Raw genomic sequence first — 18025 nt, 5'->3', positions numbered from 1 at the left:
TATGGTTATTTTTGTTTTATAAGCATTAGGCCATTGTCTAAGACACATTCCTCTGGCTAACTGTTTGTCTCTTAATGTTGGAGACAACATCAGAGGCAATGAAGACTCATGCAGCAGTTTCAAACTTACACAAGCTCAGTCAGGCAACTGTTTACTTGCATCCATGCAACGGTTGGTTTCTGACATCATTAGACCTCTGCTGAAGATCATGGAGTTGAATCAATGCATGCTTTGGAGCTCTTCGAAGGTAACAGCTGGCACTGTTGGTTTTATGTCACACAAAGGCTTGCAACTTGTATAATATCAATCCATTTTCTTTTCTGTTAAAAATTGTGGTGTGCGTACTCTAAGACCTTCGGTACACACACCATCAGACCATTTGACTTGTCGTTCTAACGAAGTAGGCGAGTGTCAGCAATATGTCTCGTAGTCTTATCGTGGCGTGTTTATCTTCTGCCGTTAGGTCAGACGATAGAAATGCCACTTGCACGCTTAGAGTAGCAGATTGACAGTGACCAACTTTAAACAGAACTTGATTAATGTTCACACACATTTATTAAAATAATAAAAAGCATAGACATTACGTAACTTGATTCTGGATGCTGTTTACAATTGACAATCTGAAGTTCCTTTGGTCTTGGTACGTTAATCTTATTCTCACATATCTCTGATACTTGACAAAGTGTCTATTCATTTATCTTCATGTCTATGTACAAGAATATGGTAATCTTCTTAGGTGCAGACTGAAACTTGACTATAGACTGGTAGAGACTAATGCAGACTGGTACAGACTGGTGCAGACAAATGCAGACTGACTAATTGGAGGTCTGTACACTCGTTATAATACCTCGCGCGTTCAGGTATCACTGCGCGAGTGTCATCTGCGAGGAGAAAAGGTTCTACGTTAGCAGCGATCCCATTGGCTGCGTTACATATTAATACGTGGATCGGCAGAAGCAGAATTTGGTCCGTCTCTAAGGCAGCGCCATCTCACAGAGTGGAGACAGACGAGCGCTGCGCCTGCGCTGTTGTGCTTAGCGGGCTGCGCTCTAGTGGGAAAGTTACGTACGCGCTGACTACGCAGAACTATGTACACAACAAAAATGAACTCGCAAATTGCATTTATGATTCCAGATGAGTTGTTGAATATTTCAGGACACATGAAAAGTTGTGTCATACCACAACTTGAACCCAAATTTCTGACTTTTGTGAACAGTTGCTTTAAGGACTTTCGCTATCTGAGCATGCTTCCAGGAGTGACCCAAATCTCCATTTGTCCTGGTGTCTACTTTTCCTTGTGCTCACACTGTATTATCATGACTCCTGCACAAGGTGAGACACTGTTTTCTCTCGTCATTGCCTGTCTATGACATGAAATAAGGCAGTGAAGTGTCTCAGACACTGCGTTGATAATCAACAGTCACATTCAATTAAGAATGAACTCACAAAATGTAGCTGTTGATAGCCAACATAGAGTCTCAGAAACTGCACTGCTAAATTTCATGTCACAGAAAGGCAAATATAAGAGAAAACAGTGTCTTGCCCTGTGCAGGAATCACAGCAGCTGTCTATCATCAATGTAGTGTCTCAGTCACTGCACTGCAGTATTTTCTGTTAAAGTTGGTTTTGTGTTTTTGAATTTCTATGAGCTCTCTGTATATCCTAGGTGAGTAATGACTGGATTCTGATAAAGCTATAGTATTGGAACAATGAATTTAGTAGTTCTCTGGTTCCAGTGCATGATCTGCTATTGCTGATTAATCCATGTTTCCCAGGTGACAATTGCTCTTGTGTTCCTTGAAACAGGTATTAATACTTCTTTAAGTAGTTCCCCTGTATACTTGATTATATGAGCAAGGTATTTTATATTCCTTTGTCAGAAAAGTTCCAGGACGGGTTAAAAAAAAAAAATAGAAAATTGCCTTACCAAGTAATAATCCTAGCTGCTATTGAAGTATTCCCTTGGCTATCTGCACACAGTTGCCAACGTTTCTCCAATGTCTTTGAAGTTAGCAGGGAAATTTTCTTCTGTGATACTTGTCAACTCATTTGTTCAAAGCCCATTGGTTGTCTGTGATATCTTGATGACGCTTTCCCTTCAGTTGCCTTTTCACTCACGGAAACAAGAAAAAATCTCAAGGTGGGAGGTTGGGCGAATATGGCGGATGTGGGAAGGCAATAACAGAATGTCAGGCCAGATACTTGGTAACAGATAAAACAGTATGGGGTCTTGCATTGTCATGCAATATGAACCCGTCCTGACACTGCCACAAATTAGGGTGGCAATGTCGAGTTGCTTGTCACAAATGTTCAAGACTTCGACGTAAACAGTTTGGTTTCTTGTTTGAACTAGAGGAACATACTCATGCTGAACTAATAATTTACTATCAAAGAATGCGATGGACATTGTCTTTGTTCTCGATGGTAGATGACTTTTTTCAAGGCTGGTGATAAAGGACTCTGCCATTCAGCACTTTCACACTTCCTGTGAGATCATACTTCGAAGCACCAACTTTCATCCTCCGCAATAATCTTTCACAGAAATGTAGGATCATGTTTGGCTCCATACGGTAGTTCAGCAGAAATCCTTCGTCTTTCCTCTTTCTGTTCACCTGTTAGTGTGTGAAGGATGAGTTTTACATTACGTTTCCATTTCCCTAAATCTTTGCTTAAAATCTTATGACACACATCACGATTCAAACTGAGTTCTTCTGATATTGCATGCACAGCTACATAATGGTAATCTTGGAATAACGGCCCTACAAGCTTCAGATTTGATTCAGTATGTGCTGTAGACAGCCAATCAGCTCTGGGATCATCTTGCACTGAATCTCTGCCTTCACAAAACCTTTTGTGCCACTCGAAAACATGACTTCTTGAAATTGCCTCACCTGCACGTGCTTGCTTAATCACAGTCCATGTTTCACTAGGGGTTTTCCCAAGCTTAATGCACAACTTAATATTCATTCTTTGCTCACAATCAGCATCCATTGTGACACCGTAACTAAAGCATCAAGAACCCAAACAGTGTGTTGCTAAGCACAGCTCTGCCATACAGTGAGTTTCTGCGTAAACATAGCCAAAGTCATTTCAAGGAGGCACATATACCAGGTAACATAAAAACAACATTTGTTCCTTTTTAGTACTGCAAACTCAGAAATGAAAAATCTTGTCCTGGAACATTCCTGAATAGGAGTATAATCCTGTTGAGGAAAATGCCAGGTGTTACGTGTAGTCCCCCACAGCAGCCTTTTTTCTGAAAGTAGTTCTTAAATGTCAAGCTCTTTCTCTAAGAACTTCAGTTCACAGATTCTTTTAACTCGGTCCACCAACGTTTTGCTAAAGCCTCTTTTTTTGTTGGGGTGGTGATTTGAATTTTTGTGAAGGTACCGGTCCATTTGTGTGGGCTTTTTGTAGACTTTGTGGCCTAAAACTCCACCAAGTTTTCCCTACCAGAATCTGTGAACAACAGTACTTGATCATTTGAGAAACATCCACCCCAAAGCAATGGCAATGTGGAATGATTCATCACAATGTTCATTGCACATATGTAAAAAAATTTAATAGATAGTAAATCATCGCCAATGGCCCTGACCCTTCTATTAACTTTCACCAACAATGGCACTGACCCTTCTATTAACTTCTTACAGAAACATGCAGAACAATTAAAAATCTGGTGATGGTGTTGCAACAACATCAACAGCCAAAACTTTTGTTGACACTACAGACATCACGGACATTACATCCTTGCCAACGGCACATACTTCGACTCTGCCCAGAAGCAGCAACCTGAAGCAGAAAATTCAAAAAGTGTCTAGCTGGAAACCATAAACAAAGTATACATCTTTTCGGGACAAATGACCGTGGTGTCTTTGGGCAAGAACACCTTTTCAACGCCACTGGAACGTTATTCAGCCACAGTAGTCCCACCAACCACCAGCCAATTGGCCTGCAGATGTGGCACCAACAGTACAATCTCAGTTCACTGCCAGACACGGACAGTTAACAGCAACTTGACTGGCCATCTGCCTCATCTACTCTCTCGCCTGAGCAGTCTTACAAACACACTGTCACCCTGCTGGCATAAACCTTGCCTGTGTGAGGGTCTACCAATAGTAATGAGGATGAGCCAGTGTACTGCAGGCACTACAACCAACAATGCCTCATCAATGGACTGATTCCTGCACAAACCAGACCATTTATTCAATTTACTAAAGTCCGAGACAAGTTAGGTGATGTCTACGAATACAAGTAAGATTAGGGTAATACACACAACAGAACAATTAGTAGAAACAGTTTGTGAGTTGGTGGTTAGTAAAAACAGAATACTGCAAAAAAGAAGATAATAAATATACTGGATACAGTTTGAATGAACATATGAAATTGCCCACTGGGTATGCAAACCATAATACTGTAGCAGTTGCAGAAGAAACAATGGAAGCAAATAACAAGATTCTGGCACAACTGTGAGTATGATGACTTTGTCAATGATTATGAGAGTAGAGACGAGCAACTGACAAAAAAAATGAGAATCAAGATTTATCCAGTGCCAAAAAGTGAACTACAAGGCAATATATTAATGCAATTGAGTTACATATGTATGGATATATGCAGAAATTGTTAAAGCATAAACTGATGTTCATTGGAGATGACAATATGCACGATTGTGGATAAGTACACCTGGATTTCATAAAATGACTGTGCGAAAACTACAACACACAAAGGAAAATGACACATATCAGTGAACAGAGCTACACTCCAAGTTTCAATTCATAATTGCAGACTGTACTACTCATGTCAGAACATGGTGTATAATGGAGTGCCCTATACATTTTGCATCTTTGAATTCACTAAATGTAAGTCATTTGTGAGGGTTCAGTGATGACTTTGTACCAAATATCAGGTAAAAGCTTCAGCATACAAAACAGTCCATGGGTGGACCACTCTGTGAGACTGGCTTTTTATGAAGTGCAAAGAAAACAGGGCAGCCCGAACTGTCAGAAAAGAAGCCTGAGTTCGTTTGGTAAGCATTCAGCAAAAGTCTGAAGAAATCAACATGGGAACAACGAACTCCAGATAACTGACTAGTGCGCTCTATGCAAACGTCTGCATGTAAAACCTTACCAGTCACAATTGTTATAGGCAATGATTTCCCAAGACAATGAACTACATTCCGACTTCTGCAGTGACTTGCAGCAGCTACCGAAGGAATCCGTTTCATTTGTGTACAATGGATGTTGCTCCTCTCCTGCCATCAGGGAGAATACTGATTGAATTTGTGTACTTGGACATGCAGTAGCAATGGCTTATGCCACAATTACAACACAAGGGTGGAGACTTCATTTTAAAACTAGGACAGTCCTCCAGCCTCCACTGCTGCCATTTAATTTGGAAGAACTGCAAAGAAGGACAATTAACACAGTTGCTGATATCAGCTATGACATGTTGGGACATATATGGCAAGTGTTTGACAATCATATTGATGTTTGTCACATCATAAACAGTGCCCATATTGAGCAACTGTAATGCGAATTAAAAACATTAAGAGATGCTCTATCCACTGACATGTGTCTATTGTCTGTTTGTCTTTTAGTTCTCATGCAGTTGTCTTCTGAAATCCTGGGGTACATGTAAATAACACTGTACTTTAATTTAAGGAAAATTATAGTTAAGCATCCTATTGATGAAGACATCATTACAGGTGCCTGTATTAATCACGAGTATCTTCTATTCGTACAGGTTATGCATGACAAAGCCCACCCGGTTAGCTGCGCAATCTAACATGCTGCTTCCCGAGCGGGAAGGTGTGCCGGCTGACGTAGCAGATTATTGTGGAGGTCCGGTGTGCCGGCCAGCCTGTGGATGGTCTTTAGGCGGTTTTCCATCTGCCTAGGTGAATGCGGGCTGGTTCCCCTTATTCTGCCTCAGTTACACTACGTCGGCGATTGCTGCGCAAACACTGTCTCCACATATGCCTACACCATAATTACTCTACCACGCAAACATTTGGGGTATACTAATCTGGTCTGAGACGTTCCCAGCTGGGGGGGGGGTCCACAGTTCCGTGTGGGGTGGTGGGTGGGGTGGGTGGAATGCTGTGGCCTGTTGTGGGGTTGTGAACCACTCAGGGCTACAGCAGGACAAAGCCTCTCCGTTGTTTCTAGGTTCCTGGTTCAATATACAATATATGACAAAGCAATAATCACTGTGATACAGCTTTGTAATCTATATTTTTTATGTCTAAACTGTTCTAAAGAAATTCTGCCAGAATGGGAATGATAATCACTAAGATTTAAATACCTGCATATACAGCTTGGCCATTGCAACTAAGGCAGTGCGGTCACTGGGAGCATGAACAAGTGCTTCCTTGTATAGTTGTACAGCTCCAGAATGGTCACGAAGTACTGCTGCCAGTTCTGCTGCCTTTCGACAAAGAGCTGCTGCTTCAGAACGTAAAGTTACATTGTCCGAAGCTCTGCGACACAGTCGAACCTAATGGTAAATTGTTCCTCTACATTATTATGTGTTATGATTACAGCAGAAAAACTATACAAAAAATAGAGGATAAAAACAGTAGGTAGAGAAGGAAAGTAAGATGGGAAAGGGAGAAGGTAATAAGAGATTTAGGGCAGGTATGCACAATGAATGGTATTCTGCCAATAGTTCTTCCAATCACGTAGCGTCTGCCCATTTCACAACAGAAGTCCCTTGAAGTCCCACACTCATATCAGCAATAAACATCACATGAACAGTGATAAGCTACCACTCTCCCAAAGTGCTCCATCACGTGTCAGCAAAGAAACAAATAAGTGTTATCCACCCACATTTTTAAAAAATACCCAAGACTGGCCACCTTGCCAACTGATTCTATAATTTAATCTTATGAAAAGGAAAGTTGCTACTCACCATATTGTGGAGATGCTGAGCTGCAGATAGGCACAATAAAAAGAAAGTCACAAATTAGCTTTTGGCCGGAACGGCCCTTGTCCAAAACAGACACCCCCCCCCCCCCACACACACACACACACACAAACATATGCATAAGCAACATACACACACAACTGCAGTCTCTACACACACACACACACACACACACACAACTGCAGTCTCTGGCAGCTCAAGCCACACTGCAAGCAGCTGCACCAGTGCATGATGAGAGTGGCAACTGATTGGGCATATGGAGGAGGCTGGGACTGGGAGGGGGAGGGATAGTGGGGGGACAGTGAAGTGCTGCTGGGGAGCACGAGGTGGAGAGAGGGTAGGGCAATTATGTGAAGGTGTGCAGTCGGGATGTTAGAAGGAGGGCAGCAGGGGAAGGGTGGGGCGGGGGTAGTGGGAAGGGAGATAAGTAAAAAGACTGGGAGCAATGGTGGAATGAGGGCTGGGTAGTGGTGAAATGGGAACGGGGAAGGGGCTGGATGGGTGAGGACAATGACTACCGAAAGTTGAGGCCAGGAGGGTTACGTGAACATAGGATGTATTGCAGGGAAAGTTCGCACCTGTTCAGAAAAGATGCTGTTGGTGGGAAGGATCCATATGGCACAGGTTGTGCAGCAATTACTCAAATACAGGATGTCATGTTGGGATGCTTGCTCAACAACAGGGTCGTCCACTTTTTTCTTGGCTACAGTTTGTCAGTGGCCATTCATGCAGACAGACAGCTTGTTGGTTGTTATGCCACATAGAATGCAGTACAGTGGTTGCAACTGACCTTGTAGATCACATGACTCATTTCACAGGTAGCTCTGCCTTTGATGGGATAGGTGATGTTTGTGACTAGACTGGAGTAGGTGGTGGTGGGAGGATGTGTAGAACAGGTCTTGCATCTAGTTCTATTACAAGAGTATGAGCCATGAGGTAAAGGGTTGGGAGCAGCAGTTGTGTAGGGATGGACAAGTATATTGTGTAGGTTCGGTGGATGGCGGAACACCACTGTGGGAGGAGTGGGAAGGATACTGGGCAGGACATTTCTCATTTCAGGGCATGACAAGAGGTAGTCGAAACACTGGTGGAGGATGGAATTCAATTGCTCCAGTCCTGGATGGTACTGAGTTACGAGGGGAATGCTCCTCTGTGGCTGGACTGTGGAACTTTGGGAGGTGGTGGGAGACTGGAAAGATAAGGCAAGGGAGATTTGTTTTTGTACAAGGTTGGGAGGATAATTATGGTCTGTGAAGGCTTCAGTGAGACCCTCGGTATATTTAGAGAGGGGCTGCACATCACTGCAGATGCGACGACCATGGGTGGCTAGGCTATATGGAAGGGACTTCTCGGTATGGAACGGGTGGCAGCTGTCGAAGTGGAGGTATTGCTGGTGGTTAGTAAGTTTGATATGGATGGAGGTACTGATGTAGCCATCTCTGAGGTGGAGGTCAACATCTAGGAAGGTGGCTTGTTGGGTTGTGGGTTGAGAAGGATGAGGTGAAGCAAATGGGGGAGAAGCTATTCAGGTTCTGGAGGAATGTGGGTAGGGTGTCCTCACCCTCAACCCAGGTCGCAAAGATGCCATCAATGAATCTGGACCAGGTGAGGGGTTTAGGAATCTGGCTGTTAGGAAGTATTCTCTAGATAGCCCATAAATACGTTCGCATAGGATGGTGCCACGCAGGTGCCCATAGCCGTACCCTGGAACTGTTAGTAGGTAATGCCTTCCATGGAGAAGTAATTGTGAGTGAGCATACAGTTGGTAATGGCAACTAAGAAGGAGGTTATTGGTTTGGAATCCATAAGGCATTGGGAAAGGTAGTGTTCAATAGTGGTAAGGCCATGGGCATTAGGGATGTTAGTTTAAGGGGAGGTGGCGTCAATAGTAATGAGCACGGCACCATGTGGTAAAGGGACAGGAATGGTGGGGAGTCGGTGGAGGAAATGGTTGGTATCTTTTATACAGGAGGGTAGGTTCCAGGTAATAGGTTGACGCTGTCAGTCTACAAGAGCAGAGATTCTCTCAGTCGGGGCACAGTAACCGGCCAGCCACAGGAACAGTGGAGAGTCGGTGGAGGAAATGGTTGGTATCTTTTATTTGGGAGCATAGGTTCCGGGTAATAGGTTGAGGGTGTTGGTCTACAAGAGCAGAGATTCTCTCAGTGGGAGCAGAATAATAAGCCACTGTGAGGCGTCCTGGGTGGTTGAGTTTGTGGACTTTAGGAAGCATGAAGAAGGAAGGTGTGTGGGAAGTGGTAGGGGTGAGCAGAGAGATGGACTCTGTGGAGAGGTTCTGAGATGGGCCTTTGGATTTGAGGAGTGGCTGGCGATCCTGCTGGGTTTCTGGAATGGGGCCATTGTGGCAAGGTTTGTAAGTGGACGTATCTGACAGCTGCCGTAGTCCTTCTGCCAGGTAATCCTTGCAGTTCGAAACAACAGAGGTGGAGCCTTAGTCCAAAGGTGAGGTTATAATGTTGGGATCAATTTTTATGTGGTGGACTGCAGTTCTTTCTGCAGATATAAGGGTAGTTTGTATGTTGAGCGATTTGGGGATTGATGGTGAGGCAAGGTTCGAGGTTAAGAAATTCTGAAAAGTTAACAGAGGATGATTTGCGGGCAGTGGGGGTGGATCATGGTTGGATGGGGGAGTGAACTGAGTTGGGCAGGGTTCAATATTAGTCTTTGATTGAGTCTTGATTGGTAGGGTTGGTGGCGAGAATGTGTGTTCACTGTAGGGACTGGGAGAAAGAGTGAAGACCTGCATGATTGAATTTGGGAGTGGGGCAAAAGGTGAGGCCTTTGCAAAGGATTGACATTTCTGTGGGGCTAAGGTTACTGGAGGAAAGGTTCATCACTGTCTTATGGGTCTGTTTCGGTTCTGGATTCTGTATGGTGGCGAGAGTTAGTTTTGGAGGGTGAGGTAAATGTAGTAGGTCTGCAAGACAGAGTTTGTCAGCTATGAGAGGATGTGGGTGAGGTTGGGAGGTTGTTGTAGAGGTGGTGGACATGGTACTCCAATGTGGGAGTAGGAAGTGAGCAAGGTGGAGCCCTTTTCAAGGTGGCGTTGCACATGTTGATCTAGTCCCAGGAGGGCAAGAGTTTCAATGTGTGTTACGGGTTCCAGCAATTTAGGATTGCATAGCAAGAGAATTTTGCAGATGGAGAGGAGGTATTACAAGGAGGTTTGGGCTTGGTTGACATAGTTTTGCAGGACCGCTCACCCCTACCACATCCCGCACACCTACCTTCTATGTGCTTCCTAAAGTCCATAAACCCAATCACCCAGTGCACCCCATTGTGGCCAGTTGCTGTGGCCACATTGAGAGAATCTCTGCTCTCATAGACCAAAACCTTCAACCTATTACCCGGAACCTATCCTCCTATAGAAAAGATACCAACCATTTCCTCCACTGACTCTCCACAGTCCCTGTGACTGGTTATTGTGACCCCACTGAGAGAATCTCTGCTCTTGTGGACCAACCTATTACTTGAAACCTACCCTCCTACGTTCATGCTCATAAATTAAGGATAATGCCGATACATGGTGAAACAACACTCTGGTGGGTGGTTTGCGGGTTTAAATCACCTCGGGGTGTGACCATGCAGTGCATTTGACCTGCAGTCATCCCACGGTGCCGCTGACAGGAGTCCACATACACAGAGGCGTGTTGGTGCACGTCAGAGTATGGTGCAGCGAGTAAGTGTGCAGATGTTTTCAGACATGCTAATGGTGACTGTGTGTTGAAAATGGCTCAAAAAACACATATTGATGACGTTATGAGGGCTAGAATACTAGGGCGACTGGAGGCTGGTCAAACACAGCAAGTCATAGCATGGGCCCTCCGTGTGCCACAAAGTGTGATCTCAAGATTATGGCAACAATTCCAGCAGACAGCAAATGTGTCCAGGTGCTACAGTACAGGACGTCCACAGTGTACAACACCACAAGAAGACAGATATCTCACCATTAGTGCCTGCAGACGGCCACAGAGTACTGCAGGCAGCCTTGATCGGCACCTTACTGTAGCCACTGGAACAGTTGTCTCCAGACACAGTCTACAGACAACAGAACAGACATGGTTCATTCACCCGAAGACCTGAAAGGCGCATTCCACTGACCCCTGGTCACAGAAGAGCCCGTAAAGCCTTGTGTGAAGAACACAGTACATGGTCATTGGAACAGTGGTCCCAGGTTATGTTCACAGACGAGACCAGGTATAGTCTGAACAGTGACTCTCGCCGGGTTTTCATATGGCGAGAACCAGGAACCAGATACCAACCCCTTAATGTCCTTGCAAGGGACCTGTATGGAGGTCGTGGTTTGATGGTGTGGGGTGGGATTATGATTGGTGCACGTGCATGTCTTTGCCAGAGGAACTGTAACATGTCAGGTTTATCGGGACGTCATTTTGCACCAGTATGTCCGCCTTTTCAAGGGTGCAGAGGGTCCCATCTTCCTCCTGATGGATGATAACACATGACCCCACAGAGCTGCCATCGTGGAGGAGTACCTTGAAACAGAAGATATCAGGCAAATGGAGTGGCCTGCCTGTTCTCCAGACCCAAATCCCATCAAACACGTCTGGGACGCTCTCAGTTGACGTATCGCTTCGGTCGACGTATCGCTGCATGTCTTCAAATCCCTACGACACTTCAGGTGTAGAGTCCTGCATGACCGAGTAAGCAAGCACACAATACGAGATGGGGTGAGCACACCCTAACTGGATAGGCTGCCCACACTAGGTCTTGTGACCGAGGATAGGAGCCATGACCGAATCCGCAGCACGTAACTTCAAACACATTAAACATATCATTACACGTGTGAGACTGCAGCCAGTACGGGCTTCTCATTTGTGGTGTGTCTCTCTCTGTAATCATGCAGTGCGAGGAAGCCAGTGCAGTAAGCCAAGTATGGAGTACATTACTGTTGGTTGTGGACGAAAACACTGTGTCTACTGGGTACGTATCGTGCATAAACTGTTCCGCATTACTGTGTTTCCAGTCAGGAATCACTCATTTAAAGATACACAGTTGCACGAAACCTCACAAAGATACAGCTCCTTCAGGGATACCGGCAGTAATAAAAAATAGTATTACAGCAAAGTGTGTTGCAATGTGTGCTAACGATATGAGACGTTTTAATGCTGTTTCCGGTGAAGGTTCCAGAGAACTTGGCCAAGAATGAATACATCTAGGTGCGCATTATGGAGAAGTTAACGTGGCAGATGTCATGCCGCATCCTTCTACTATAAGCAGACACGTCAAAGAACAAGCTGATTCAATACGAAACAGCATGTACCTTCTGTTACTGTGGAAGTTACTAATAAAACGTGCTACGATAGTTGATATGTGGCCTGATTCGCATAATCAGGTGCACTATTTGACGCTTACAACACTTTACATTAATACAGATTGATATCTTGTGAACAATGTTTTATTTACAACAAAATTCCCGAACATTAAGAAGACGGGAGTAAATATTATGAAAGAAATTGAAGAGAGGATGGCTGATTGGGACATTTCACCGGATATGTTGCACAGTTTTGTTTTTGTCTCCGACCAGGTTGCCAATGTAATAAAGGCTTTGGAAAATCACTAAAGGATTCCTTGTGCTGTTCATTGTGTAAACACAGCACTTAGCCATACTTTCTATGAAGATAACTTCTTGTTAAATCATGCCTCGAATATCGTATCAACAATAAATGCTGTAAAATGCATTGTAAGGTACATTAAGAAAAGCGGCCTCTGCTTGTCTTTCAAATCATCGTTGAAACAAGAGGTCTGCACACGCTGGAACAGCTTGTACACTATGCTGGAATTCTTACACACCCAGTGTAACGAAGCTGCTGCTTTGCTGACGGAAAAGGACTCTGCTTACAGATTCAAGGATATGATAATGACCTTGGAGGAAAAATTACGCATTCTCTGAGACCATTTAAAGAGGCCACAGATGAATTAGAAGGCGAAAAAGAACCCACAATCCAGGTAGTTCTTCTTTGGTTTCACAAACTGCAACAAATTTGCAGTGTCAATGACACTGACGATCAGGTGATTAATTACTGCAGTTAAAAGCACTGTTTCATTATGATACACGATAGATTTATAATTAACTAGCATAATTGATGTTACTAACAGATATGAATTTTTTAACCGTAGGTTCAAAGGATTAAAAATCGAGCCTTGACTTTCGTTTGTGAGAAGATTGTGATAACTTCCCGACATAAAATTGCTACGTTTCTTTGGCCGTCTTTCTGTGATCTTAATATGCTTGAAATAAATGAAAAGCAGGAGATTCTTAGCAATGTGCGACAAATGTGTGCTACTTACTCAGGTACAACATGCAATCATTAACATAATCGTTTTTGCATAGTTAGTGGATAGTGTATTATAGAGAAACGGGAATGTTATAATTCGTATAATATTTCATTAACGTAAAACACCTCGTTTTTACGGGAACGTTCAATGATTTCCACATCAGTTTTGTTTATTATCATAGATCCTTCAAGTACTGTGTCATTGCCACCCAGAAAGAGAGATCGTTTCAAGGAATGGAGGAACAACAGATCATCCACAGCAGATGAAGTAGATCTCTACATTTTAATGCACCCGGGAGATGATGACATCTTAAAGTGGTGGAGCAGACATGAAACAGATCTGCGAGGCCTGACTGCAGCTGCAAGAAGTATTTTATGTATCCCAGCAACAAGCGCACCTAGTGAAAGATGCTTTAGTAAAGTTGGCATGTTACTAACAAATCTCCACAGCCAATTAAATCCGGAATGTGATAGTGATTTACTGCTGATCAACAATAACTATAATTTTGTTTCTGTTGCAAACAAGTGAAAAGTATGACAAGTTACGTCTGAAAATATTTAATGTTCTTTGTATGCTTTCTTTATGAAGATGGTTGTCTTCTAGATTACAGGGACAGCACTTATTTAATGTTTCCTATTAATGAAAGGGAAAAATATATCTTCTGTTTGGAAATGAGACTAGTCTTCTATCAGCCATTGTATTGAAATATCATCTTACTTTCCAAGTGCTTTATGAATTTAGCTGTGTCACGTACCTGTTCTTGGAAACGTTACTTTAATATTAAAAGAGAGAGAGACAGAGATAAATACATTGTGTGTGTGTGTGTGTGTGTGAGAGAGAGAGAGCGAGAGAGAGAGAGAGAGGGAGAGATGCGTTGGATTTGTACTGTACAGTACAAGGCAGTGCAGCGAGACGGGGCGAGGCGAGGTGAGATGTCAGCGGTGACCGGTCATGCTCGGTTATCAGCGTGTCCGGAATCCGGACAACAGACATGGGGCGAGTACGTGACCGAGCCGAGTCATGTGGGGCCAGACACGAGCGGCTCGGTCCCCCTGTCAACAGGCAAGCCGTGACCGGTCAAACATTGAGCGTTGCAGCACTCTATTCAGGAGCTCTGACAGGCACTGGTGCAAGAATGGAAGGCTGTACCCCAGCAGCTGCTCGACCACCTGATCCAGAGTATGCCAACCTGTTGTGAGGCCTGTGTACGTGTGCATGGTGATCATATCCCATATTGATGTCAGTGATACATGCGCAGGAAAGAGTGGTGTCTTGTAGCAGATGTGTTTCGGGATGGTTTTCTCAACTTATCACCAATACCGTAGACTTACTGATCTGTGTTGTGTGTGTTCCCTTTTTGCCTATGTGCCTATGCAATTTGTGCCAGTTTTGTGTAGTCCCATGTTTTGTGGCACCACATTCTGCAATTATCCTTAATTTATGAGCATAAGTGTATATAAAAGATACCAACCATTTCCTTCACTGACTCTCCACAGTTCCTGTCCCTTTACCACATGGTGCCGTGCTCATTACTATTGACGCCACCTCCCTTTACACTAACATCCCTAATGCCCATGGCCTTACCACTATTGAACATTACCTTTCCTAATGCCCAACCAGTCGCCACACTCATCATGCACTGGTGCAGCTGCTCACAGTGTGGCTTCAGTTGCCAGAGACTGCAGTCATGTGTGTGTGAGTTGTGTTTCCATATATCTGTGTGTGTGTGTGTGTGTGTCGTCATCTGTTTTTGATGAAGGCCATTCTGTTTTTGATGAAGGCCATACTGGCTGAAAGCTAATTTGTGACACTCTTTTTGTCGTGCCTACCTGCGACTCAGCATCACTGCTATATGGTGAGTAGCAATTTTCCTTTTAATGATACACTACTGGCCATTAAAATTGCTACACCAAGAAGAAATGCAGATGATAAACAGGTATTCATTGGGAAAATATATTATACTAGAATTGACATGTGATTACATTTTCACGCAATTTGGGTGCATAGACCCCGAGAAATCAGTACCCAGAACAACCACCTCTGGCCGTAATAACGGCCTTGATACACCTGGGCATTGAGTCAAACAGAGCTTGGATGGTGCGTACAGTTACAGCTTCCCATGCAGCTTCAACACGATACCACAGTTCATCAAGAGTAGTGACTGGCGTATTGTGATGAGCCAGTTGCTTGGCCACCATTGACCATATGTTTTCAGTTGGTAAGAGGTCTGGAGAATGTGCTGGCCAGGGCAGCAGTCGAACATTTTCTGTATCCAGAAAGGCCCGTACAGGACCTGCAACATGCGGTCGTGCATTATCCTGCTGAAATGTAGGGTTTTACTGGGATCGAATGAAGGGTAGAGCCACAGGTCGTAACACATCTGAAATGTAACGTCCACGGTTCAAAGTGCCATCAATGCCAACAAGAGGAGACCGACACGTGTAACCAATGGCACCCCATACCATCACGCCGGGTGATACGCCAGTATGGCGATGACGAATACACGCTTCCAATGTGCGTTCACCGCAATGTCGCCAAACACGGATGCGATCATCATGATGCTGTAAACAGAACCTGGATTCATCCGAAAAAATAATGTTTTGCCATTCGTGCACCCAGGTTCGTCGTTGAGTACACCATCGCAGGCACTCCTGTCTGTGATGCAGCGTCAAGGGTAACTGCAGCCATGGTCTCCGAGCTGGTAGTCCATGCTGCTGCAAACATCGTCGAACTGTTCGTGCAGATGGTCATTGTCTTGCAAACGTCCCCATCTGTTGAATCAGGGATCGAGACGTGGCTCTACGATCCGTTACAGCCATGCGGATAAGATGCCTGTCATCTCGACTGTTAGTGATCTTGGATCTTGGGATTCAGCACGGCATTCCGTATTACCCTCCTGAACCCACCGATTCCATATTCTGCTAACAGTCATTGGATCTCGACCAACGCGAGCAGCAATGTCGTGATACGATAAACTGCAATCGTGATAGGCTACAATCCGACCTTTATCAAAGTCAGAAACGTGATGGTACGCATTTCTTCTCCTTATACGAGGCACCACAACAACGTTTCACCAGGCAACACCGATCAACTGCTGTTTGTGTATGAGAAATCAGTTGGAAACTTTCCTCATGTCCTCATGTAGGTGTCGCCACCGGTGCCAACCTTGTGTGAATGCTCTGAAAAGCTAATCATTTGCATATCACAGCATCTTCTTCCTGTAGGTTAAATTTCATGTCTGTAGCATGTCATCTTCGTGGTGTAGCAAATTTAATGGCCAGTAGTGTATTATTACATTCCATCCTGGATTTTCCATTGTTTGAGTCTATGATTTCATTATCAATTTGTACAATATTTGTTGCGACATGTTGATTATTCATTATTTTAGTCTTAATATAGCTGAGCTGCAGGTCTCTTTGCAAACTTGCTCTATTAATTCCTTCCATTAGTCCCATCAGCCACAAACTTGTTACAGTGAGGTGCTTTGGGTGCTTCAATGATACAGATATTGCAGAGCAGCTGCATCAGAGGGGTGTCTGTGGAGAGACCAGAAGAGGGAAGGCAGTCTAATCAGTAGTTTCTGGACAACTGACTGATCTGACTTTACTGTGTTGGTAATGTGAACAGCTTAAAACAAGGGGAAATGACATAATTATATTTTACAATGATGTACAGCTATACTGTATGGTACGCATTCAGATCTCTGTGTGGGGAGTACTAACAGGGTGTATATGCGGACAAGAAAAAAAAAAAATTCCCGTATTTTTCTCTGATCTCCCAGTTAAAATGCACTTTCTGCCACACGAAAATACACTTCTTCCAAAGTGAAAATACACTTTCTCCATGATAAGCAACTGTGTACTTCGTCTCGGAGCTGTAAAAACATCAATCCTTTGAATGTTAAAGATTTTATACACCAGCAAGAACTTTCCAGCACTATAGAAAACAAAACTCAGGAAAAAAAAGGGAAACACATTTTGGAAAGACTTTTGATGTGCAGCAACATGTACGCTGTATATTTTCGTATTATGAAATGCTGCATATTTTCATATTATGAAAGTATAAATGCGAATCCCACAAAACACAGCACATTAGTTTCCAAACCATTAAAACAGAGATTGCAATGTGCTATTGTAAGCCAATCATAGTTCATGTCATGGTGATCTCATCAATCAATCACAGCAGATGTACAAAGCATAGGACACATGATGTAGTCAGCCAATAGCAACATCACTGTTAAGTAGCATAAACACACAAATAGGAAAAGTTAATGGTTTAAATTAATGTACATGGTACAACTACAAGAAAAGCTAAGTTTTCAGATAAAATATTGGTCTTGAAGATTAAGCTGCAAGAAAAATTAAGCTTTAACATTGGTCTTTTTGGCATGTGTTACACACAAATGTGCCAGTACAATTTTAAACAATGACATTAGTGTCTGGTCTTCCAGGCTCAAACTTATTCTAAGTGATTCGTCCTGAAAGTTTTTAATTTCAAATGAGAGTCAAATGCTCTAAGATTTCAGAAATTCATTACACATTCTCACACGTAACACAGTTCATATTGCGTAAAAGAATATTTCCTTTGAAAATAACATTTTTTGAAGAACCATTCACAATATTTTTCCCACAACCTCCTAGACATGGGTTCATTTCAGCACTTGTCAGAGAGCGCCATAAAACAGGCGTTACTGCGCATGGGCAGCTACGATGATGTAGGAAGCCCGTACATTTGTATACATATAGCATTAAGAGATCTTACATGACGCCATGAAAGAAATAGGACA

General features: G+C 43.5%; 1 protein-coding gene across 2 annotated transcripts in view; it reads right to left on the bottom strand.

Annotated features, from left to right (window-relative positions):
• The window catches only part of LOC126416348 (tetratricopeptide repeat protein 21B-like), a 260751-nt gene that overhangs the window by 57908 nt on the left and 184818 nt on the right, over positions 1 to 18025 (bottom strand). Inside the window, exon 14 of one of the 2 annotated variants that reach the window (XM_050084027.1) lies at positions 6301 to 6492. The exons of the other annotated variant lie outside the window; for it this stretch is intronic. Coding sequence (XP_049939984.1) covers positions 6301 to 6492 — 192 coding nt within the window. The remainder of the gene's footprint in view (positions 1 to 6300; positions 6493 to 18025) is intronic. 2 annotated transcript variants of the gene reach the window in all.

This window comes from Schistocerca serialis, chromosome 8 (genome assembly GCF_023864345.2).
Source record: "Schistocerca serialis cubense isolate TAMUIC-IGC-003099 chromosome 8, iqSchSeri2.2, whole genome shotgun sequence".
In the NCBI taxonomy this organism is placed as follows: Eukaryota; Metazoa; Arthropoda; class Insecta; order Orthoptera; family Acrididae; genus Schistocerca; species Schistocerca serialis.
This window is presented reverse-complemented; position numbering and strand designations above follow the sequence as displayed.